This window comes from Esox lucius, chromosome 20 (genome assembly GCF_011004845.1).
Source record: "Esox lucius isolate fEsoLuc1 chromosome 20, fEsoLuc1.pri, whole genome shotgun sequence".
Lineage (NCBI taxonomy): Eukaryota > Metazoa > Chordata > Actinopteri > Esociformes > Esocidae > Esox > Esox lucius.
Genome location: NC_047588.1, coordinates 27,352,287 through 27,376,374, shown reverse-complemented (window position 1 = coordinate 27,376,374; position 24,088 = coordinate 27,352,287). Strand labels below are relative to the sequence as shown.

The 24,088-nt window shown below is 42.5% G+C and overlaps 1 protein-coding gene across 5 annotated transcripts; it reads right to left on the bottom strand.

The window, feature by feature from the left end:
- Positions 1–1,094: 1,094 nt before the first annotated feature.
- epn1 (epsin 1) lies at positions 1,095–17,271 on the bottom strand. 5 transcript variants are annotated; one of them, XM_010884917.5, is made up of 13 exons: positions 17,196–17,271; positions 14,164–14,291; positions 13,527–13,628; positions 9,283–9,441; positions 8,967–9,095; positions 7,824–7,944; positions 7,473–7,627; positions 6,374–6,445; positions 4,333–4,416; positions 2,940–3,228; positions 2,313–2,471; positions 1,781–2,017; positions 1,095–1,686 (listed from the first exon to the last, which is right to left on the bottom strand). In XM_010884917.5, exons 3-13 carry the CDS (start codon positions 13,593–13,595, stop codon positions 1,232–1,234), a joined length of 1,929 nt encoding a protein of 642 aa, XP_010883219.1. In that variant the 5' UTR covers positions 13,596–13,628; positions 14,164–14,291; positions 17,196–17,271; the 3' UTR covers positions 1,095–1,231. The 5 variants fall into 5 exon arrangements, with proteins under 5 accessions (XP_010883219.1, XP_019896669.1, XP_010883221.1 ...); XM_020041110.3 differs by having other exon boundaries at positions 16,792–17,227; XM_010884919.5 differs by lacking the exon at positions 4,333–4,416 and having other exon boundaries at positions 16,792–17,227.
- Between the last annotated feature and the right edge of the window lie 6,817 nt (positions 17,272–24,088).

Sequence of the window (24,088 nt, the reverse complement as noted above, 5' to 3'; positions counted from 1 at the left end):
AGTTTTTTCTTTCATTTATTGAAATAGTCTTTTATTTAAGAAGTGTCTATAGCTCCCCCCCATAGGAGCCAAGTGGAGGCCAGTTAGACCTAGAGACACCTGAAGGCCAGCATCCAGTATGAAATAGTGAGAAAGACTAATGCTTCAGGTTAATACAAAAAAAAAAAGTGAAACTAAATTGGCAGACAAATTATAATACCTCATTTGAAATCCCAACATAGCATCGATACAAGTGACAATTTTTAAAAACAAAAATAATAGACTTTGTATCTTGCCTTCTAACTCACTAAAATAAGTGAGTACGCAGAAAGAATAGAGACAACAGATACAGTGACACACACATACGTACTTTTGCTTGCATACATGCGCGTTCACACACACACACACACACACACACACACAGCGTTTCCTTAATCAATTCAATAGATGTCAGAACGTTCTTTTGATTCCAACAACAATCAGTATGAAAAAACCAAGCATTTGATTTAATGGCATAATTGCGTATGATTTTTTCCTTGTTTACTTGTTCACGTGAGTGGGAAGCAAAATAAAATACATTACATTAAACATTAAATTAAAAATAGAACAGCTATAGAATGATTTGACCATATTGTGCCTGAAATGTTAATGCAAGCCTTTTCAGTCCAAATCTTGGCCAGCAGTTCATTATAAAAACCATCCTTCATGCATTCTGATTTCAGTGTTTATCCTCGGTTTTTCTTCTACAGACAAAGAGGAAGAGGCAGGTAGGAGGAGTCTGTTTCAGTTTGTTAGTGGCTAAGTTTCTTCTCCCTCCAACCTTCTCCCTCTCTGTCTGTTATGGTAGAAATAGATATATCAGTACCATTACTGATGAAGCCAAACTCTCAAACACCCACTTGTACTTCAGAATGGACTGGAAGAAACCAAAACACACCGTTTAAACATAATTAATCCAAACAAAATAAATAAAAGGTATATTTCCCTCCTGCTACTTCCCAATCTGAAATAAAAGGAACCAAAATAAACAAGAAAAACTATTTTAAATTAATCTGAGCCAGGATAAAAATAAATGGAAATGCTTCCAAGAGAAAAAATAACAAATTCAGATTTTCTTTTTTTTTTTCTTCTTTAAATAGAGATGTACACAGATTTCTTTTTGGACAAAAACTGTTTGTGTTCAGGGAGTATCGCTCAGGTGGGCGGGTGGGGACTTGGGTGTTGAACAGCAAAGGGCAGTGTCCAAAAGTTCTCAAAGAAGAAATGGATTGGTGCTGGCTCCTGTTGCTCCTCCACCCACTGCTCCTCCGGCCCCCATTACACCCGCCGCCCCTGTAGGCCCCCCAAAATTCAGCTGTGGGGGTGGAGCCCCTCCGGGCCCCATGAAGTGCGAAGACCCAGGAGGACCCATGGGCGAGAGCCCGCCGTACGGGGAGATTCCCATGGGGCTTTGCATCATTCCCATACCCAGGACTGGTGCTCCAATACTCATAGGCCCGTAGGCTATGCCAGGGTATGCCATGGGGTTGGGCGGTACAGGACTGGAGCGGAGGCCACTGAGCCCCAGTGTGGAGGGCTGTGGGGAGATGGAGGACATGGAGGCTGCTGCGCCGAATGGATTAGAGGTGGGGGGTGGCGTTGGAGAGACCCCCCTGCTGGAGATGGTGCTTCCTGGGGTGACTGCCATGCCTGGGGCTGGAGATGAGCCTGGAGACAAGACAGAGGCAATACTTTCATTGGTCAACTTTTCATTCACTCCTCAAAATCGATTTGTAATGAAAAGGCTGTGTTCTCTCAGTACCTGTTGTCTGGAGGAAGGGGTTGTGTGTAGAGGAGGAGGAGATGGAGGGAGGAGGTGCTTGTTTCGGTTTGGGCTTAGATGACACCAGGGAGTCCAGGTCAACCAGAGATGCATTGGGTCCCAGAAATGACTCTGGAGTCTTACGGACTGGAAGTGACGTGCCCAGAGACGTGAGGTCAAAGGGCACCGGAGAACCTGCACTATCACCCGTTAACTGACCTCGCAGTTCTGAGTGTCCTACAAAGACCGAGGGGGAGATGTAGAGGGGGAGACAGAGAGAGGTAGACAGAGGGGGAGACAGAGAACCAGAGTGACAGTGCATCTTGTTGTGTACTGTATTCATAATGACTGACCAGATTAGACAGCATTAACAGAGATACTGACGGAGAATGGAAGACAATGCCAGACAACTGTGGTACTGGGTGAAGTGATGAGTGGGCGATCTTATCCATGTGTCTGTGTAAATATGCGTAACGGCGTGTGTGTGTGTGTGTGAGAGAAAGTGTGTGTGTGAGAGAATGTGTGGATGTACCTGTGCCATTAGTGTGTTTGGCAGGGTCGCTCCATGGGTCAGAGGTGATGATGGGGTCAACCCTGTCCCCAGCCCAGGGATCTATTGGCCCCCCAAAAGAGGAAGAGGTGGAGAGGGACACAGAGGGGCCCCAGGGGTCGACACTGGGGGGGGTCACAGCTATGGGGGGGACACGTAGGAGTTTGGGTCACATACAACACCAAGGTCGGGGTCAAAACCATTTCAATACAGGCAATTCAAAAGATTAATTCAGTGTATGAACATTTTCATCTCTTGAACTGAATGGGCTGAATAGAAATGGAATGAAACCAAACCTTGCACAACACTGTACAACACACAAGGAACAAGGAGCTAAGCTGGATCCCAAATGTCCAAATTGGCTTCTCATCCTTAACCAGTCTTTTGACTCCAAAGGAGGTAAGGATGGACAGATCTATTTAGCGAGACCCAGCCCTGACCGGATATTCCCCTGACAGTGATATGGAGAATCACACCGAAATGATCTAAACATGCTGGCCATTTCAACAGCCTTGAAACAGGAAGCAAATGTAATGAAGGTGGGGGAGTGGGTGAAGACGATAACGGCTGAAGGCACGGTCAACGGAGTAAAGGCTCGAAGACACTCACCCGATGGTCCCCAGGGGTCCACAGAGTTGGCTTTGGAGGACGCCGTCTCCCCCCAGGGGTCTGACTGGGGGGGTATTGTAGGGGGGGCTGCTCCGCCACTTGCCCATGGGTCTACGCCCGGGGGTGAGGCAGGCGATGAAGCCCCCCAGGGATCCGCAGGGGCCAGGCCCCAGGGGCCAGAGGGTGCTGGGAGAGGGACTGAAGGAGGGGGAGAGGGGCCGGCAGAGCCCCCGGAGACGGCAGCAGGAGCCCCCCAGGGGTCCACAGCACTCAGCTCCATTAACGCACTCTAAGACAAGACCACGCAGGTTTAAAGGAGAACACACTTCAGTCCCTCAGCGTAGGAGCAGACCAAGAACCAGGAGAAACGGACTTCAAATATTCAACACAAACTGCAGACTACTTTAGCCCCGCTAGCTCAAAATCTATGGAAGAAATCAAGGCCTTTGCACATTTACCAATCACCTGAAATCAAAATCATATTTGGTTACAAGTCAGTATAAAGTTGTATTATTCAAATTAACATAGCCTGATGAATTCTATAGAGCTTTTGCTGCAGATGGTTAAAGCTAAATAAACCTGAACCATGAATTACTGTTCTCTTGGACATTAGACTACTGTCAGAATGAGGAACCGTCTGACATCTAGTAAAACAAGTTTATTTCTCCTTTAGCACAATCACACACACCTAAGATCAGTCATTTACCCTTTAATTTATCCCTCACGGACACACACACACGGACACACACACACGGACACACACACACGGACACACACACACGGACACACACACACGGACACACACACACGGACACACACACACGGACACACACACACGGACACACACACACGGACCCACACACACGGACACACACACACGGACACACACACACGGACACACACACACGGACACACACACGGACACACACACGGTTTAAAGCAGGATAATTATTCACAGATGATCAAATAGTCCCGGAACAGGAGAGAGCGAGTGCTGTTTTTTAACCTGAGGTCTGTTGACCCGCGCTGTTCCAGTGGACTGTGGACGGGTCTGTCAGATATATGGACCAAACTTATTCACATCTCACACTACTTCCAAATGAAAGCAAATCCCATCGCTTCCTCTGACCTGATACGCTAGAGAAACACTATTCTGGTAATAGCTTAGCTTCCTTTAGGTTAGCCTTAGCTTTCAGTTTCCGCTATGCGTTGCTCACACAACACAAACACACCACGGAAAAGACACAACACACACAGGTGAGAGACACAGCTAGAGCAGGTAACACCAGGAGAGCGACAGAGGAACAGAGTGGTACTGTCTAAAGAGTGTGTGTAGCCCCCCCCCATCCATCCCTCCCATAAGGCTGGCGTACACACACATCGCCACACACACCTCCTCTGGCTTGGCCTTCTCCCTCCTGCTCTCCTCGATGGCCATCTGCAGTCTCAGGTCATCCCCCCTGCGCAGCCTCTCCTCCTGCCAATCACAGACAGCTGTGACGTCATTACCCCGCCACAGGCTCTTGGGCAGGCCAGCACAAAGGCACAGATTTAGGATCAGCTTACTACCTCCAATTGTAGCCGTAGCCATTTTTGGGGGGAGAAAATGCTAAACTGACCTTAGATCGGCGTCTAGGGAGCTAGTTGATTTCCCTGGTCCACCCGGGCAGCCCTGACTGACACTGAAGGGCAGCTCCAGAAGAGATGCTGCCCCTGTAGCGGCTGCTCTAAGATCAGGACACGTTTCAACAAAGTGTCTCAGGCTGGAAAATTGTTTGTGTGTTCGTCAACGAGGGGGATTTTCTTCATACTTTGAGATATATATATATATATATTTTTTTAAAGCTAGAAGCCTCTTTTGTCTTAACTAGTCAACTGATATTTAGCGTTACCAGAGAGTATCGGGATGACAGAAATTGGCTAAATATAAGTGGTCCTGCTTAAGAGACAGTCGCTTTGAAGTTGACATGTCTATATAATAAACATGCTCTAAATAACCTAGACCTATATGCATCGGTCTGATAAACATGCTCTAAATAACCTAGACCTATATGCATCTCTGTGATAAACATGCTCTAAATAACCTAGACCTATATGCATCTCTGTGATGAACATGCTCTAAATAACCTAGACCTATATGCATCTCTGTGGTTTTTCACAGTGACGTTACATAAAGCCAAATTCACATGAAATGTCTACAAACTAACAACCACTAACAAATAATTTTAAATGCTTGCATACCAAGAAGATACAAATCACCTTGTTATGCGATACCACGTGATGTTCATAAAGAAGATGCATGTACGTTGACCACTCACTGTTGATACAACAGTGAAAACAACAACATAATCCAAAATCATGCTAGAGTTTACAGCTTTTACGGCCTTATCACAACTGATAAAATGTAACAATATTAATTACTATCAATGTTGACCAGCTGAGGTAAAACCTTTTGTTTGGGCAGTGTCTAACAAGATCCTAAACCCTTATCTGAGCTGAAGGCTTTTGGTTGTCTTAAAACAAGTTTAACAGGATATTTAGGACCTTTCTTAAGACACTTTGAGGATACGGGTCTTGCTCTCCTCAAACCACCTTAGGGAGGAAGACAACATCCTTCCATTACCCCTCCATGAGGAAATCAAAACTGATTTTAGAACAGCCCCTATGGACAGTTTCCTCCTTCACCTTCAGAAGAAACTGGTCTAGGTCTCAACTAAAGAAGACTGACTCTCTGCAAGGGCTAATCATTCAACCACACTACCTGTAACCAGAAGTTCATGGGAAGACAAAAAAACAGCTCAGATTCTTGAATAAAGTTGAGGGTTTTGGAATGAAGTGGACATTCTAGAATGAGGTCAGGGTTGTATAATAGAGCTGAGGTTCTAGAAGCATCTTTAGATTAGCTGGGGTAGTTTGGCCTGTCTTTCTGCCTTGGTAGTGTTGTTTTGCCTTAACCACAAAACTTCTGAATATCGGTATGGATTGAAAACTTACATTGCACGCTGTTTGGCATTGGTTTGGCCTATACCGAAGTGTTAAATCAGTCAGTGTGTGTGGTTTGAGGCATGCTTTCTGATAGAGACATTTGCAATGGAAGAATAAACATAGAAGTAATCAACAGTTTGGAAATGACTAAGGGTTAAAATTGTGTACTTCCAATTACGTATTTTCCATGCATAATTTCACACTATTTAAATCATATGGGAATAATTATTAAATCTTCTTTCACTTCTTTCTTATAATAACCCATTGACATGTGTTTAAGGAATTAATGAAACAACAAATAATTTCAATGCCCTTTAAGCATCCAATTTGGATTGTGATTGATGCTCGATGGAGGGACAGTAGGTCGGGCAGACAGATTCACAGATAGATAGGTAGGTAGGTAGGTAGATGGCGATTGGTTGGCCAGGTGGTGACCTTTGCCCCCTGACCTGTTCTTGTACTTCCTTGCTGAGTGTGAGTGCATAGCGGAGCTCTGCGTCCTCCAGAGGGGCCACGCTAGTCTGGGGGTCAGGGGAGTGTAAAGGTGAGTGGAGGATGGAGTGAATGGAAACACACATTGTCTTGGGTTAACCTTTCTATGCCTGAATAGTTGTGTTATTGACCGTAGGTGTCATCATACACAGTTAGGAGAGAAAGTAGTGAAAGCCTTGATAAAGATGAACAAAAACTAACAAATAATTAAAATACTGAGGACCACTATTCTCAAAATGATTTTTTTTCAAGACAATTTGTCAGAGAAAGAGAATTTGTTGCTCACCTATTTTTCAATACTTACTTTTGCGAATAAAATGCCCTGAGCCCTTTTCTAAAATGGTTTGATTTGAAGAACACAAACCATACCTTCCAGGGCCTTGACATCCCCCCTGTCTGCCAATATGGACTGCTCTCTTTAAACCACATCTTATCAATGGGTTTAATATGGAGGAATACTCAAAGACATTTCCAATGCCCTCCAATGCACACATTTTAGAAAGGTTAGGAATTTTAAATAGATGAATTCTCATTTCGACCTCTAACTTAAAACAAATATAGAAGACATCTTAAACAAAATCAAAATATGAATTAATTTCAAATAACCTAAAAAGTGCTGATCTTACAAACTTTGACATCCCACTGTATATGTACATTTCTGTATTCTATTTACACTTGCTGTAAAGTGTATAAGTACATCATGTATTCTATTTACACTGGCCGTAAAGTGTATAAGTACATCATGTATTCTATTTACACTGAGCGTAAAATGTATAAGTACATCATGTATTCTATTTACACTGACCGTAAAGTGTATAAGTACATCATGTATTCTATTTACACTGGCCGTAAAGTGTATAAGTACATCATGTATTCTATTTACACTGGCCGTAAAGTGTATAAGTACATCATGTATTCTATTTACACTGGCCGTAAAGTGTACAGTGCACATATCCTACATCAACCAACTAGTCTATCCACCCAACTGCCTGGTTAGACAGCAGGGTTTACCTACCCTCCGTCAGCTCCAGCCCGGCTGAAAGATCTGTATGTTACCTGTTCCGCCTCCTCCTTGCTCATGGCCAGAGCCAGCTGTAACTGCAGGTCCTCCTCCCCAGAGCTCTGTGGCCATGCCTGCTCCGGATCCGCCCCTCCAGAGTGGGAGCCTTGAGCCCCGCCCCCCAGGCCAGGCGCTGAGGGGGCCGAGGACGCTGGAAGGAGCGGTTAATAAGGGGCATGTTACTGTGGGTGTCATATATAGAGCTGGGCCAGAACAAAGGACCCGCCACACACCTCCACAGCCAGAACCACCGCCGCAACACAGCAAACAACTTAAAACCACACGTCTGTCTGCATCTGGTTCCCCCCCTCAGGTCCCCAAGTCATTAGGGTTGTTTTTTCTCTCACCACTGGTGGTCTGTGCCATCTTTTCTTTGGTCTTAAGCGCATGGATCCTCTCCTCTCGTAGTCTCTCCTCATCCTTCAGGAGTGTTACCAGCTGTTTGGCCTTCTCCCGCACATTCACCCCCTGGTAGGCCCAGGCACACACAGAACACACTGAGTGCACCATGTCCACAACACTCCTGACTGGTGTCCCTGGACTAAGAGTCACTTTAAAACCACGCTGATGAAAATGTCCCGCACAAGGGGTCCGTGCAGAGCTTCTGGACCGGATGGGTCTGACCATGCTCTGTGTTCTCATTAGGACTGGGAAATATAATAATATAAGGTACCCGGACAGGCCTAAATTGTACTAAAATAGCCACAAGAAAAGCTACAAGTTTGTGGTCCCAGTGCCTAAATAAGAGGAATCATCTCTCCATGATGTCTACTAATGACCTCACCATGACACCACATACAATTTTAACTATGTACATTTACTTTGTGATTAAACGGGATTCAGAAATGTCATTCCATTTGGGTCCATCTTTTTGAATAACATTCCTGATTTCAGTCATTCAGTTTACATAGTAGTAAAGGGTGTTTGCACTGTGTGCTCACAGTTCTACTGTTACCCAGCCAATAAACATTTTATTGTTAGCATTCCACTGTTGATAAAAGAGGTCACAGGGAACACATTGTAAAGTCCTTGAATCACAAGTAAATGGTGATTTGGTACCAGTGTGTGTTTGTGTACATACAGGCTTTAATATCTTAGGGCTGGTTTACATTACTCTGCATTTCCCAAAATCTATCGAAGCAGACTTGAGAAGACAACCTTTTTATGTATACTTGAAGATATTGCTAGCTCGAGGCGCCACCTTCCGAGATATCGTCCATCACATTTTCTGTATCACCTTTCTGTATTTTCTGTATTGCTCGAATTTCCCACAATCCTGCTAGGTACGTCTTGAACAAACGCCGGGAAGAATGTTAACGCTTTTAAAATCATTACGCAAACTAAGTATGTCTAGCTTTTTATCCGATTTCTCGTGAGGTAAACAAGCCCTTGTAGAAGGCCCAAGATCCTCCCTTAGGATTTGGAATGGAAATAATTCCCTAATTCCTAGGATGTCATAATCTCAAGTGATTGTGTGTCAGCCCGTGTACCTGGTCCTTGCCGTCTCTGTCGATGAACTGGAAGTCCTTGAGGGTCTGGACAGCATAGATGTTTTCTCTGCACTGCTGAGCCACACGCTCTGAGCCCGTCTTGATCAGGTACTCCATAAGAGTCATAGCCTGGAGCACAGTACCAACATTCACACACCAATCACTAGCAGTGTGTGTGTGTGTGTGTGTGTGTGGAGACAACAAGACAGACAGGCCGAATACTACATGCCCACCAGACCTTGCCAGGGTCACCACTGAACAGAGAAGTCCCGTCCTTCCCTCCCTCACTCACTCACTCGCTCTCCAACACACCCACCTTGTAGACGTGTCTCCAGTTCTTGCCGTGGTCGTTGAGGCGTTTCCACACCATGCTCATGATCTCAGAGAAAGCCACCACGTTATAGGTCAGGTCGGCGATCTCTGACATCAGAGAGCTGCTGGGGCCCCATGGGTCGTTGGAAGTCGCTTCCCGCACCTGCATGGAGGGGGCGGGGCAGGATAGGGAGGAACGATACCAGTGGGGGGGGGGACAAAGATAACATTGTAACACAGTAAACACTAAACAATCCTAAGTGTGCCAAATTGATCAAGTAAAAACCAGGTGGTTTGAATCCTTAATGTTGACTGGCTGAAAGCCACGGTATGAGATCGTATACCACCGGTATGACATCACTTCTCACTGCTGTGTTGGTAAATGGTTTATAACTGCAATAATGCATCTCAGAGGTTTGTGATATATGCTCCTATATGCAACTATGCAAATACTGCCAATGTACCACACCCCTCATAGCGTATTGTTTAATTTGAATTAAGTTTATTTTAAGAGATATACAACTACTTCTCTTAGTAAGCTCATTAAGCCAATAACAAAACATTTATTGTTATGTCATAATGAAACATGTAAAAACATCCAAAACACTTCCACGGGGTGTACAAAATAACAGAAACACCTAACAATACACTAATATCGAGGACTTAAGAAGTAGGGCCACCCTTCGCATTCAGAACAGCTTCTATTCATCTTGGGATCAAGTCTTGAACTGTGTGTTTTGGGATATTGCAACATTCTCGATGAAGAAAAGCCTCCAGTTCTTTGAGGGCATGAAGCTCCACTCTGCCCCCCAGAACTTCCCATAAAAGTCCAGGGATGTTCAGATCAGGTAACCGAGGACGCCATGGAAGGCGTTGGACCTCATCCTTGTGTTCATAAAACCAGGAGAGCATATGTTGACATCATTAGCCTGGAATATTGGAACATCATGAGGGAACAGCGATGAGCCACCATCCCGCGTCGGCCTGCCCCGTGACAGATGCCGTCGCCTTGCAACCGCTGTTCCTCTTTCTGTTCCCCATTATTATGTTTGTGTGATATGTATGATGCTGTATGTTGAGAATCCAGTTTGCAACACAACTGTCTGTGTGTGTGAGAATCCCACACAGCATATCTAAGAGTTACATGTAAACAAGACCAGACATGCTGTGCGCTAAAATTTGCTAATTCAATGTACACACAAAAGTTGTTCATAAGTGATATCTAAACTGGCCACACACACAACAACCTGCGTATTCATTGCTAGACACTCAAACAAAATATGGTACTATTTCAGTCTGTAAATGTTTTTGATTGAGGATTCATTATAAAATTGGAAACCAAGAACGTGCAGCACTTTGACTAAGATCCAGGGCAAACTATATGAATTTCAGGTGTAATATGCTAGCAGCAGCAGCAAGCTATTTCAATGACTATGAATATTTGCTGCATGTTTCGACCTGTCCTCAGGTTAACGTAGTTGGTTCACATTTCATTTAGATATTTGGTTGGCGTGTTATAATCACATCTGTTGAGGACAGAAAATCAATTTGCATGCGATGGTACACGTGGGCAGAGGCAGCTGTCATCCCTGGTACACATGTGACCATATCATCTGCATATACAAAGGTGCTAATAAAATTTAAAGCCAATATTACATTTACAGAGAACAAAATGACTGCTTAAATTTTTTTATGTTCTAGTGATGAAATCTATGCAGCTCATGTTTAATATCTACAAGGTACAGGCCTCCTGTGCCCTAAAAAGTGTTTCTCACTGAGCTCCCAGGATTTCTATTGGACATTGAGTTTATACTGGTTCCTGAAACATCAATACCGTTCGCTCTTTGGGGTTTTATACTAGATATGGCAAATTTTAAACTGTATCTACTTTTATAACGTCCAATCAGTCGCTCCTTACATTGACACCTGTATTAAACGTGGCAGATTTTTACAAGCGTGTCTAATGCGGAAGACTATACAAGGCATCAGAGCCCAAACTGCATTTCACAGCACTCTATGGGTTCTGATTGACGGACATTCGGAATTTGACCCTCCTGTTAATGGTCATGCCCAAGTGAGAATACTGCTGTAAATGAAGACGACTCAAAATATTGTCAACGCTAAGACATTGAGGATTTCTAGGAATACAGCTTTGACGTCATAAAATCTGTTGAGCACAAATTACCACTTTAAATGTCTAAATCTCAATAATGTATTATAGAGTGTTAACGTCTATGATTCATCATTTTCCCTAAGCAGTAACACGTTCACGGAATGTGAATCATACAACATCCACAGTACTGTACCAGGACCAGTTTAGCGTAGGCTTCCCTGGAATTGTTCTAGGATATAAATGCCATGTCAAGACATGTCACCCAGGGACTGCTAAAGTGACTGACTTGTCAGGGAGATTATTTGGAGATAAATGAAACATTGATGAATATGTAGAGATATTGATTGCAGTACATCAGAGCCTGTTGAAGGATTCTGCTGCATGAACAGGGGAAAAAGACATGCTCTGTTCATTTTAGAGAGGCAAAATTGTCCCCTTACATGTTTTTTTTTATACACATGTAATAAAGTCGAAACGGAAAGGAAATAACACACATTTTTGTATACACGCACAAATACACCATTTTGATTCTTTATTAATTCTGATTATGTTTTTAAGTGGGCTCTATTTGATAGAACACAACTGTCGGTCAGTAACAGATGACTATATGGTGATTGACAGAAGCTCTGCTAGCTTGACGATCTGCCATCTGGCATGCTTCATAGCAGCAGTTCTTTTCTTTTTTTCAGTGGTTGGTTGCACTTGATGTAACATAAAATTGATCAGAAATACATTGTTAATTTTGTAAATGACTATTGCAGTTAGAAACTGACGATTTTTTATGGAATATCTACATAGGCGTACAGAAGCCCATTTTTAGCAACCATCAGTACTGTGTTCCAATGGCACATAGTGTTTGCTAATCCAAGTGTATCATTTTAAAAGGCTAACTGATCATTAGAAAACCTTTCTGTGATTATGCAAACACACTGAAAACTGTTGCGCTGATTAAAGAAGCCATAAAACTGGCCTTCTTCAAATTAGTTCACTATCTTGAGCATCAGTGTTTATGGGTATAATTACTGGCTCAAAATGGCCAGAAACAAATAACTTTCTTATGAAATAAGGCTATTTCACGCAAGAAATTGAATAACTCGCACAACGATGTCTACTACTCCCTTCACACAACAGCGCAAACTGTCTCCAACCAGAATAGAAAGAGGAGTGGGTGGTCTCGCCGTACAACTGAGCAAGAGGACAAATACATGAGTGTCTAGTTTGAGAAACAGACGCCTCACAGGTCCTCAGCTGGCAGCTTCATTAAATAGCACCCGCAAAACACCAGTCACAACGTCAACAGTGAAGAGACGACTCTTTACCCTTTGCGCTGGCTGCTATTTGTTTTGTATTAACGGTTTTACAAACTTTGAACCAATTCTATAGACAACTGGTTGCACCACAGCTCAGTTCTATATTTGTAATGAATTCAGAAGACAATTGCAGATTTAATTTTGACATTATGATATTTTGTGCAAAAACGTGATTTCATTTTGGATTTTATGTTGTAACACAAAATGAGGAAAAGCCCAAGAGGTGGATACTTTTGATAGCCATTGCAGCCAGCTCTGCAAGAATGAGGAACACTGAGGTTCATCTTTTGCCAGTACATCAACTTTATGTTAAGAGCATTGTTGCTTTGATGAACATATAGTCATGGCTAAGGAAGCACTGGCTCAATTACCAGCAGTATCGTCTGGGTATGAATGAGACGTGTATTACGCAGCTGTGTTATTCATTGGCTTATAACATGTATTATCCCAACATGTTGGCTAAATACTTCTGGTCTTAAATGAAGCATGTATTATTACAAAATGTGGTGTTAAACTATTCTATTTGGAAGCAAGCACAAGGATGAATCAGTACTACCTAAACAGCCTGTCCATACACCTAGAATGTTCAAAAAGGTCAACAAGCCAAGTTCTGAAACATTGAGATTTTTTCCCCAGTGATCATCCTTAGAGGAGAGGGAGAAAGAGTAGCAGAAAGAAAGCAGAGGAGGAGAATTACAAAGGCGATACAACTGAAAGTAGTAGCATTGAAAGGAGAAAGAGGACGGAGGAAACTGATGCGGACAATGAGGAGCAGTTAGTGAGCTGTGGATGGCAAAGTGGTCGGTGAAGAAGACAAAAAATAACCTTGATCTCGGCCTCTGAGAAGTTGTGAACAATGTTCTTTACTTGTCGCCGTAGCGATGAGGTCGACATGGCAACCGTCTGGCTGTCGGGTTCCACTGAAATCTGACCAACACAAAGAGAGACAAAGGTTGTAAAACAGTTAATACAATACAAAACAAATAGCAGCCAGGGCAAAGGGTAAAGAGAGAAAGAAGCAACTGAGAGGAGAGTGAGACGGGAGCGACTGAGAGGAGAGTGAGACGGGAGCGACTGAGAGGAGAGTGAGACGGGAGCGACTGAGAGGAGAGTGAGACGGGAGCGACTGAGAGGAGAGTGAGACGGGAGCGACTGAGAGGAGAGTGATATGGGAGAGGCTGAGAGGAGAATGATATGGGAGAGGCTGAGAGGAGGTTCAGACAGAAGTAGATCAAGGAGAGGGTGAGACAAGAAGCTGTGATGAGAGACAGGAGTAAGACAGAAGTAGATTAGAGAGGAGAAAGTGAGACAGGAGTAGCTGAAAGTAGAGACAAGGTAAGAGAGGAAGACAGACAAGGAAAATAGGCAGGCACTGTGTGAAAGACAAGAGCTAAAACAGCAATTATCAAATACTGTGGACATATGACTCCTTTGTATTTACAGAGAAAGGCAGAACACACACCTGTTACACTGGAGTATTGTTCTCTCACTCTTTCAGTTTCTTTCTTTTTCGGCCCCACTCGTTTACAGAGTGATCAGTCTCAGCCTGCCCTTCTCTCCTCACGGCGACATTGGGTCCCAAAACAGCAGCTTTGGGGCAATAAAAAAATACTTTGGCGTGAGAAAGCCTACCAGTGGCCCATTGTTCTGTGTGTTGATGGACCAGTACTATGTACTAAAATAACTTAGAACATACTTAGTAGGTTACACTATGTATGGGATATGTAGGGTTTCATTAGAATTAGAGATACTGTTTGGGGCAGAGCCATGGCAGATTTGGAATGTTTTGGTCACAGAGATAGTTCCAGGGCTGGTATGACTTATGAAAGACTCAAGGGCCTTTTGTTTAAAAGTAATTTTTATTATCCGACCCACTTAATGCGGTCATACGGGCATGGCCATGAACTGCTGGTTTGAACTGTATCACCATTTGTCATGATTCAAAGACGTCTCAGAACTGTGTGGACTATTGAACAGATACAGCTCATTGCTTAATGATTTCAACATATTTTCTGCAAACTTAATTCCACTGGTGCTTGAATAATAACACAATGTGTAGCATACTGGAGTAATAGGATGTAGAACACAACATGTGGCTCTGAAAGGTGGCAAAGGTTTGTTACACAGCACTGATAACCACTCCAAACGTCTGTTAAGATTCCAGGGGCAATGTATCAAAGTTCACAAAAGGCATCTGCCAATAATCAGTGTCCAGACCTATATAAGGACCAAGCTTAGCCTAAATCATTCTCAATTTAGGACATCAAAAAAGGTTTAAGTGAAGTATATGGTCATTTTAGGAGGAATACATACAAAATAATATAAAAACAGAAGTTCTGGAAAACAGACATCCTCAGGCCTAAATTGAAATGGCAGTGAGAAAATGTGGAACACTAGATTAACTAAGCTTCTTATCATCAGAAGAACATGACAGTACAATAGCACATGCAACACAAGTAGCAAGCTGACAGTGGAATGGCATCAGAACTTGTTTAACGTTTCATTTTGACATTCTATATCAGGAGGGGGCAACATGTGGCCTACAAGCTGAATCTGGCCCTTTTTCCCCAAAATCATGTTTTGACTGAGCTATATTTAAGCAAATGATGGTGTTTATTTTTCAGTGTGTTGCTAAACCTATACTTATATATATATTTTTTTTAAAAGTGTTAACATAAGTCTAGCCTTTTGCCTCTAATGGTTCAACTGTGCCATTATAGTTCTTAATGCAGAGGCACTGTGTAAAGGTCATATATTGTCTTCTCATGGGAGGTTCCAGGCAACAGTAAGATGGTGGTGCTGTTGGTCTTCCCGGCACAAATGGACATGAAACAGGGAGGTATTTTCACTGGCCAGGGCATCTGTGTTTGACATTGGTTAAAAGTTGAGCGGGGTTGCCCCGGCTTGAGTCTTGTGCACATGACAAATATTGGCAGAGTTGATGAAAAGCAAAAGTTACCTGATTAAAACGTGGATTTCATTATTGCTGATGACAAAACAGCTTTATTTACCAAACCAAATCAAATGTGTAAATGAATTTAAACAATAGAAAAAATATTTTGCACTATGCACATGCTGCTTTTCCGCTTGCCACTTTGGCTAGAAGATTGGACGCGAGGATACCCCTTTTTAATGCAATCATTTTACACTTGAGATATTTTACCCACCCCCATGGTTATTATTTATGAATGTATCTTCTGAATACATTATTTTGAAAGGGCCAGGTCAAAGACAGAAATTCGGTTTAGTTACCCTTAAAGGAATTCAGCAAAAAAAAAAAATTCTTCCAAAATTGTAACCAAAAATAAAATGATATTTAATCAAGGATTTTTTTTTTATTTTTTTATATATAATAAAAACGTTCCTGCCCCGGCCCCGCCCCCGACCATCAGCTATGAAAAATGTAAGCGCGACTGTATCTAGTTGCCGACTCCTGCCTAGAATCAACCAAAACATGTGCATTAAATGTCAGATATATTGCTGGCAAACAATCCATAATATGCAGCAAACATGCAACAAGCTACCAGAACACAGACAAAAGTTAGAAGTCAGACAAATGTGGCTGGCTAACGCTAGCTGGTGTTAGCTAGCTGAGTCTAAAATGTGCACATATGATTAATTAACAAGCTATTAAACTAGTTAGATTAGCTAGCAGGCCAAAGCTGTGGACCTACTATCAGCCCATATTTGCTTAAACCCCCAGGAAAACAAGGGCGGTGTAACGATCATGACATTGTCAGAAACGCCTCGCTTTACTATCAGGCAACCACACCAGAGATATGTGGTCATATACCCGGCTCCAGATCCAGAGACCCCCACCCAATAAGCAGGCTAACCAGTAATCATGCATCTCTCACACAGGGATTTAACTCCAATTAAAACACCTATCTATAACTGCCTACTACTGCAGAACAAGGAAATTGGAAGTTGCATAGATTTGATTGGCAAACTCAACAAACTGTTAGCTAAAAAGCCATCCAAACTAGATAAAAAGGGTCTCAAACAAATGAGCTAGGCTTCCCAGCGTTAGTGCCACCTTTCCTGTTAGTACTACTGTACTCTATCAGCTGGAAAACGTTTCTGTACTTACCGTTAACTCCCTCCTCCTTGCTCAGATGCGATCAATTCTAAGGCTTTATAATCGTGGTTGGGTAAGGGGATATCGTGGGAGTGAAATCGGACGAACTAAATATTAGTATTCCTGTCACGGCACTAAATCAAACATATCCATTTAGCTACCTAGCTAGCTACCTAGCTAGCTGAAGTAGCCAGATGAAATAACGTTTACGAACCCTGTTGCTAGCTGGCTATCGTTAGCGATTCAAGTGGCAACAGAATACGAGTGGTAGTTACTATGATCTGATCGAGTGACACCAATATCCATTAACACAAAAACAATGGCTATAAAATGTCCAGTGTGTGAATATTACTCATAATATTTCAAAACTGTTGACAACATACCATTATTATCATCTAAATTAAGTCTATACTGACCCTGCTGTGGCTCGAATGGTACAAGGAGATGGCGGAACTTCCGGTTCCGTTCCAGACTATAGGAAAGACCGCACCCGCCGCACCTCCGGCACGCTCTCATCATTGAATATTTATGACTTGGGTGAGGCTACGAAGTTAGTATTGAAAATAGAATAACTTATTTCATTGTTTGTATAATGTAACATAATGTCAAAGGGATCATTGTCAGTGTTTGTTTTATGTGCCACCAAAAGATGACCTGCTTCTCAAGGCGGCCACAATTTTAAATAGTTTTGGCCACCCCATATTTACAGCTCCGGAAAAAAATTAAGAGACCACTGTACCATTTTCTTTCCTTTCCAAAAAAAGTTTCAATTTTCAGTCTCTTAATTTTAACCGTTCTGTTCCTCACTCAAAACCTTCCTTTTCTACTTTTCTGGAAAGGAAAGAAAAAGGTGCAGTGGTCTACTAATCTTTTCCGGAGCTTTATATATTTTTTTAAGATCACTCCCTTGAGCTATCTAGAAAATGTGCCAAAATATCGATCAGTCTACAACTCTCCTACCTACACACCCGAGCTGTGAGTGAAGTGGGGGACACTGCTCGGGAGGGACTATTGATGGAGCTCATCATTACCATACTAGCAAGCACACATTTCTATTGGAACACACTGTGCTAGATTAGCTATCAACTACAAAGAATAGGCCAGGGCTTATAAGAATAGGCCACAAAAAAAATATAAAAATGTCTCACCATTTTAGGCACCAATAGAAATTCTTATGAACAACAAATATATGTCGCGTTGCAATTTGTCATGACAATAAATACAGATGGATGTGTTGTAGACAATAAATGTCCATAACATCTATGGCGGATTTCAACAGCATTATGAAAATAGTGTTATTCCCACATTTCCAGTATGACATCTATATAGATAATTGTCACAAAAATTTTCAAGTGAAGGTCTATAGCAATGCAAAGTAAGATAAAGTAATGGAAAAAAATTATTTTAATAACAAAGGGAGACATATATTAGACACATATTTGGAAAGTTACTGTTGATTTTATGTAGATTTCTATAGATTTCATTAAATGTTCACAAAAAAAGATCTAACATGACAGATTCTGGATGCAATTTTGTACATCTGGGGAATGAGGCATGCACACAAAGATTCAGCATTCTAGGTCAATCGGGGTAGAAATGGCTTATTTGTGGGAAAATGTTATTAAGGCGTGGACTGTGGCGCCCCTTGTGGAGGAATCGAGTCAGGTATCAGTGTGGATAATATACCTGGTCTGTATTTTCATTGTGCCATAATGTAATGCACACATGAAGTGTATGCATCCATAAGTAATACACTGGTCAGCCATTTTGTCCCCGATCTTGTAATATATCTCTTATTCCATACAACCCTGTTGTCCTGGCATCCTTACATTGGCTGCCTGTTAGGGTTAGGGCTGATTTTAAGGTTTTACTCTTAACCTATAAATCAATACATGGACTTGCTCCTACTTACCTTGCTGAAATGATCCAGCCATATATACCTACACGTAACCTTAGATCGCAAGACGCAGGCCTTTTAATTGTACCTAGAATTTCTAAACAAACAATTGGCGGCAGGGCCTTTTCTCATAGAGCTCCACTCCAGTGGAATGATCTGCCAATTAAGGTTAGAAATGCAAACTCTGTGCAAACTTTCAAGTGTCTACTAAAAACTCATCTCTACAGCACGGTTTATAATTAGGTGTAGCCTGGCCCGGGGGCGTGAAGGTGACCAGTAGGCTTGATACTGTCCACCCTTGCTGTCTTGCCAGGTGGGCTCTCGTCGCCACTGGGATGCCCTCCCTCCAATGCCCTTCGGGGGAAGAGTCACTGGCTTGTTGTTGACTCTCTATTGCGCACTTGTGCAGTTGGGCTGTACGCTACTAGCAATACTCGGCCCTCATTCAGGGGGGTTGCGGTTGGTGGGTGTCCCTTTGGTTGATGCCTGGCAATGTGGTTGGATTGATTTCCTGCCTGTTGGGCCCTGTCCGGGGCCTCCCCCGGGTAGGGCCACAGTGTCACCGGACCCCCCCGTCTCAGTTTCCAAGGTGTTACGCTGCTATATTATTGTGCTGGGGGACATGAGGGATGTACTACTAACTTTTCTCAGTTTCCTCCAATTTTAAATTTTAGAAGGAGATGAGGTCCTGGTCCACACCTGCGGATTACCTGGTTTGGGGGGACCGTTGCTGTTCCTGTCCTTGTCCACTTGGTCATACTTCTGACCTAGTCTAAAATCAAATATACTCTGGATTTAGCCAAGAGAAATTTATTTATTATTCCAATTGGACTCTTAATATCTCACCCGGCACAGCCAGAAGAGGACTGGTCACCCCTCTGAGCCTGGGTCCTCTCTAGGTTTCTTCCTAAAATTCGACCTCCTTTGGGAGTTTTTCCTAGCCACTGAAATTCAACACTACTGTTGTTTGCTCCTTGGGGTTTAAGGCCGGGTGTCTCTGTAAAGCACTTTGTGACAACTGCTGTTGTAAAAAGCGCTTTATAAATACATTTTGATTGATTGATTGATTGATTGAACCCTATAGGGAGGCACATATGAGACACCTGTACACCAACAGTCAGGTCAATCAGATTACCGGTTGATTTTAAGGACAATTTTATAGTGGCCATCAGAGTTAGCATAAAGGGCTAACTTTGTGAAGTCGACTTTTGACGGCAAATTTTTACATCAGCCCTGTTCAGAAGTATGGCCTAGAGTCTGAAAATTTACTGGCGAGTAATTCCGATGTACGGTTCAGGAGAATAAGAGTTGTAAATGCATTTATTAGCATTAGCTTGTGCTGAAAATGGTCCGATTTCTGGCAGCTGCCATCTCGCTGTCCATGGAAGTATCAGCAAACAAATGCACATGGTGTTATATAGGGGTGGTGTCAGAAGGCACAATGAATAGAATATTGTTCCAATAAAGAATTGCACACATGCACATAAGACATACATATTGTACAGGATTTTCCAAGTTCTCTTATTCCGGTTCATGAGAAGATTGTCATTTTTGACAAATTTTCATTGTACAGAAAAATCTATCATGGCGGACTTCATGGGTTCTTGAGGCTTTTTGTTCATAATGAGAAATGAGGCAGGTACAAAAAATGCAGCGCTGTAGGACAAATGTCATCATTTTGAAATAAGCGAATTGAATCTTGTACTATTGCGCCACTGGTGGAGGAATCTGGGCAGGGGTCTGTAGGGTTGTTACACATGGACTATTTTAGCAGTATTTAGCAGCATTTTTAACCATTGACTTTGAGTTAAGGATTTTAGGCGCCAACAATAATAATAAATAATAACAATAGGGTTTCTCCTACCGGCTTCATTGTTTGTTTGTTTGTTTTTTTCCTTTAGGGCACCACTTACTAGTTCTGTCCCTGCTCTGTGCCTCGACCTCTGGATGCCCCCGGTATTCAAGATCTCTCTGCTTGCTCCCTACCTGTACCTTCACCGCCAGCCTGTGTACCGATCTCCTGCCTGCCCTCGACTCCTCTCTGCCTGCCACTTGCCTGTCCCATTGCTGCCAGCCCGGTATCAACCCTGCCTTCTCCACTACTCTTCTCCGTAATAAACTACTGTTACTTGGAAACTAACCCTGTCTGCATCTGGGTCCACCTCTGAACCTGAAGCCTGATATCCAGGTGAGAAGTGTCTGAAATGAGATCATAAAACGGCCGTTGGAGATTCTGCCATTCAGGAAGAACAACTGCAACATAACAAACAGCAGAACAGTTCCCTGCCTTAAATTTTTAAGTGGTGCCCTAAAGGAAAACAACAAACAATAAAGCCGGTAGGAGAAACCTTATTGTTAGTATTATTATTATTGTTGGCACATAAAATCCTTAACTCAAAAAGTCAATGGTTAAAAATGCTATAAACTTGTATACTGCTAAATATATTGTGAGTATTTTGTGAGATACTGTATATATATATATATATTTATATCAGATACAAAATTGAGGACACAAATATCTGGTAGGTATAACATCAAGCAGGGACATGCAATTTGATAGGTTTGCTATAACATCATATTTTTTAAAACATGAAATCTGGTAAACGTGACACTATACAGTTTCTAAGACCTGACAGGTATGACATCATACAGTATCAATATATCTGGTACGTTTCTAATCATACAGAGTATGATATGATAGGGAACTGGTGACACAGAATTTAATATACGTGACACCTGCAAAAGACACTGACCTTAGGTCCCTGTTCAACAGCCAATCGTTTTGCAGGATTTCCTGGAGCGTTGGCCTAGCTTTAGCATTTTGTCTTAGGCATAACTGAATCAGATCCCTACATTATATGGAAAATCAGAATTAGCAAGAACAGTGGAGTCACAAAATGCATCATTTTTCCGGAGAGGAAAAGGAAACAGAACAAACTTGAATATGTAAGAAATATCACAAATGTAGAGATCTTTAGAGGAGACAGCTGAGAGAAATTCTAACATGGACTTTGTCTTTAGAGGAATCCGCCATTTTAATTACATTTAATAATAGTCCTGGCTATGCTGTTTTCAGGATTGTTTTGTGACAGAATCCCCATCCCATTGAATGGTAGCCTAGTGGTCAAGAATGTTGGACCAGTAAACGAGAGGTTTTAAAGCGCCAGTTTTAAAGCGCAGTCTGTGTCCTCTGCAGATTCTGTGCTCATCCTTGTAGGGCAGCTTCCTGTTGACCAGGGTAAACAGCAGCATGCCCAGAGACCAGAGGGTGGCCTTGGGCCCATTGTACATCCCTTTGGTGAAACACTCCTGCTTTTTGATGGTGCACACAAGGTTGAGGTAGACTAGCCCATTCTCCAGCTACACAGCTGTTATTGAGTTCACACTGGAGTCCATGCAGTGCAACGTACTCCCGGCCATTTTCCAACAAAAGAAATAGCCTATGTGACACAGTAAGGTAAAAAATATAACTCTAGCACTTAAACAGTTATTTAATAACCTGATGACAATCAACCTCTGGGGGGTTTATGGATAAGTATTGAGATAATAAACTGGGCAGGATATGTTTAAGGTATTTCATTTTCATTCACATTACATAAACAAATGTCTGTTTGACATTCATACTGAACACAATATTGTGTGTGTGTGTGTGTGTTTGTGTGCATGTGGGAGAATATGTGTGTGTCTGTAAGTCAGTTTCTATGGTGCATGTCTTTATTTGTGTGCAAGTGTGTATGTGTGTGTATATATGTCTGTATCTGCCCTGCAGCTCAGTGATGTCCCAGATGAACATGAAAGATAGGTCCTTCATCCTCTCCTGGTAGAACCGTTCACTCTGGGCTGCCGTCAATGAATTCTACCAGTCTCCTATTTTTCCTGAGAGAGAGAGATGGAGGGAAATAACAGAAAGGAGATCGAGAGATGGAGGGAGGAGCGAGCGACAGACAGAGAAGCAGAGATAACAATGGAGAAGAACAGAGGGGGAGATACGTGTCATTCAGAAGCAGCTTCGGGGTCTGACCTCAGCATGAATGTACCACCGTCCAATCTGCAGCAATTAGGTGACTGCAACAGCATGAACCAACAACCCTCTGGTGTTTGTCCATGGAGAACGTCCTCTTCTCTTTCCTCTCTTCTCTCTCTTATCCTCTCCTCTTTTATCCTTTCTCATCTCTTCTCTCCACTCTCCTCCCCTCTGTTCCTCTCCTCCTCTCCACTCCACTCCTCCCCTCTGATCGTTAACTTTGCGGAGGAACTTCCCCTTGTTTTTTCCCCACGATGTCTTCAGGCAGGAACTCGTAGTTGGCCTTATCTTTCTCCACGTTGTTGAAGGTGATCAGTTCCACTATGCTGTCAGTTGCTGCGCCAGACAGATTTCCCCAGGAACTCCGCCAGAAACACTACCATCGACCTCACGTCCTGTTTCGGGAGGAAACATCCAATAATAACATGAAACGTGAAAGAGCTGAGCCGTGTGCGAATGGATTACTGCAGGCAGCAGTACAAGTTTTTGATTCTGATAAAACCAATGATACTCTGACTCATAAGCACTGTGAACAAAAGAGTGCCTTAATACAGCCCAGCAATACATTTTAACTGCCATATCAAACACTCCTCCTAAGGGCCTTATTGCCATTATAAACCGGGCACCATCAACAGAATAGTAAAAAAAACACACCCATTGTAAAGTCATATAACCCAACTCTCAGCCAATCAACATTTAAAACTCAAGCCCTTCAGCCAGTCAGCACACAGGAGCCAAACACCGGTACGGACCATCTTAAATGGAATGTCTGAGCCTTTTGTGTAAAACACTGGGGCGAGTCCCAGTGAAAAGTGGAGCCTTTTTTTACTACTGTACAATGTAACTTGTATTGATTAGTGCATATTTTCATAGTACTGTGTAGCATAACATATATATTATTACTGTAATATCAGCATTCTAGGCGCCTGTGGCGCCCCCTGTGGAGGAATCGGGTCAGGTGTCTGTGTGGATGATATACATGACCTTTATTTTCATTGTGTCATAATGTAATTCACACATGAAGTGTATGTATTGATAGGTTTTACACTGGTCAGCAATTTTAGCCGCCATCTTGTAATATATCTCTTATTCTTTACAACCCTATAGGGAGGCACATATGAGACACCTGTACACCAACAGTCAGGTCCAACAGATTACCAGTTGATTTTAAGGAATTTTTTATAATGGCCATTACAGTTAGCAAAAAGGGCTAACTTTGTGAAGTCATTGTTCAGTCGACTTTTGACAGCAAATTTTTACAGCAACTAGTTTCATTATCAGCCCTGTTCAGAAGAATGGCATAGAGTCTGAGAATTTACTGGAGAGTAATTCCGATGTACGGTTCAGGAGAATAAGAGTTGTAAATGCATTTATTAGCATTAGCTTGT

What these genes read in the sequence shown, in the direction of transcription:
- epn1 (XM_010884917.5), bottom strand. Translation starts at nt 13,595, where the DNA reads ATGTCGACCTCATCGCTACGGCGACAAGTAAAGAACATTGTTCACAAC. An exon ending in TCTCAGAGGCCGAGATCAAG is followed by an intron (nt 9,442 to 13,526) that starts GTTATTTTTTGT and finishes CCCTCCATGCAG; the next exon opens with GTGCGGGAAGCGACTTCCAA. An exon ending in ACTGGAGACACGTCTACAAG is followed by an intron (nt 9,096 to 9,282) that starts GTGGGTGTGTTG and finishes ACTGTGCTCCAG; the next exon opens with GCTATGACTCTTATGGAGTA.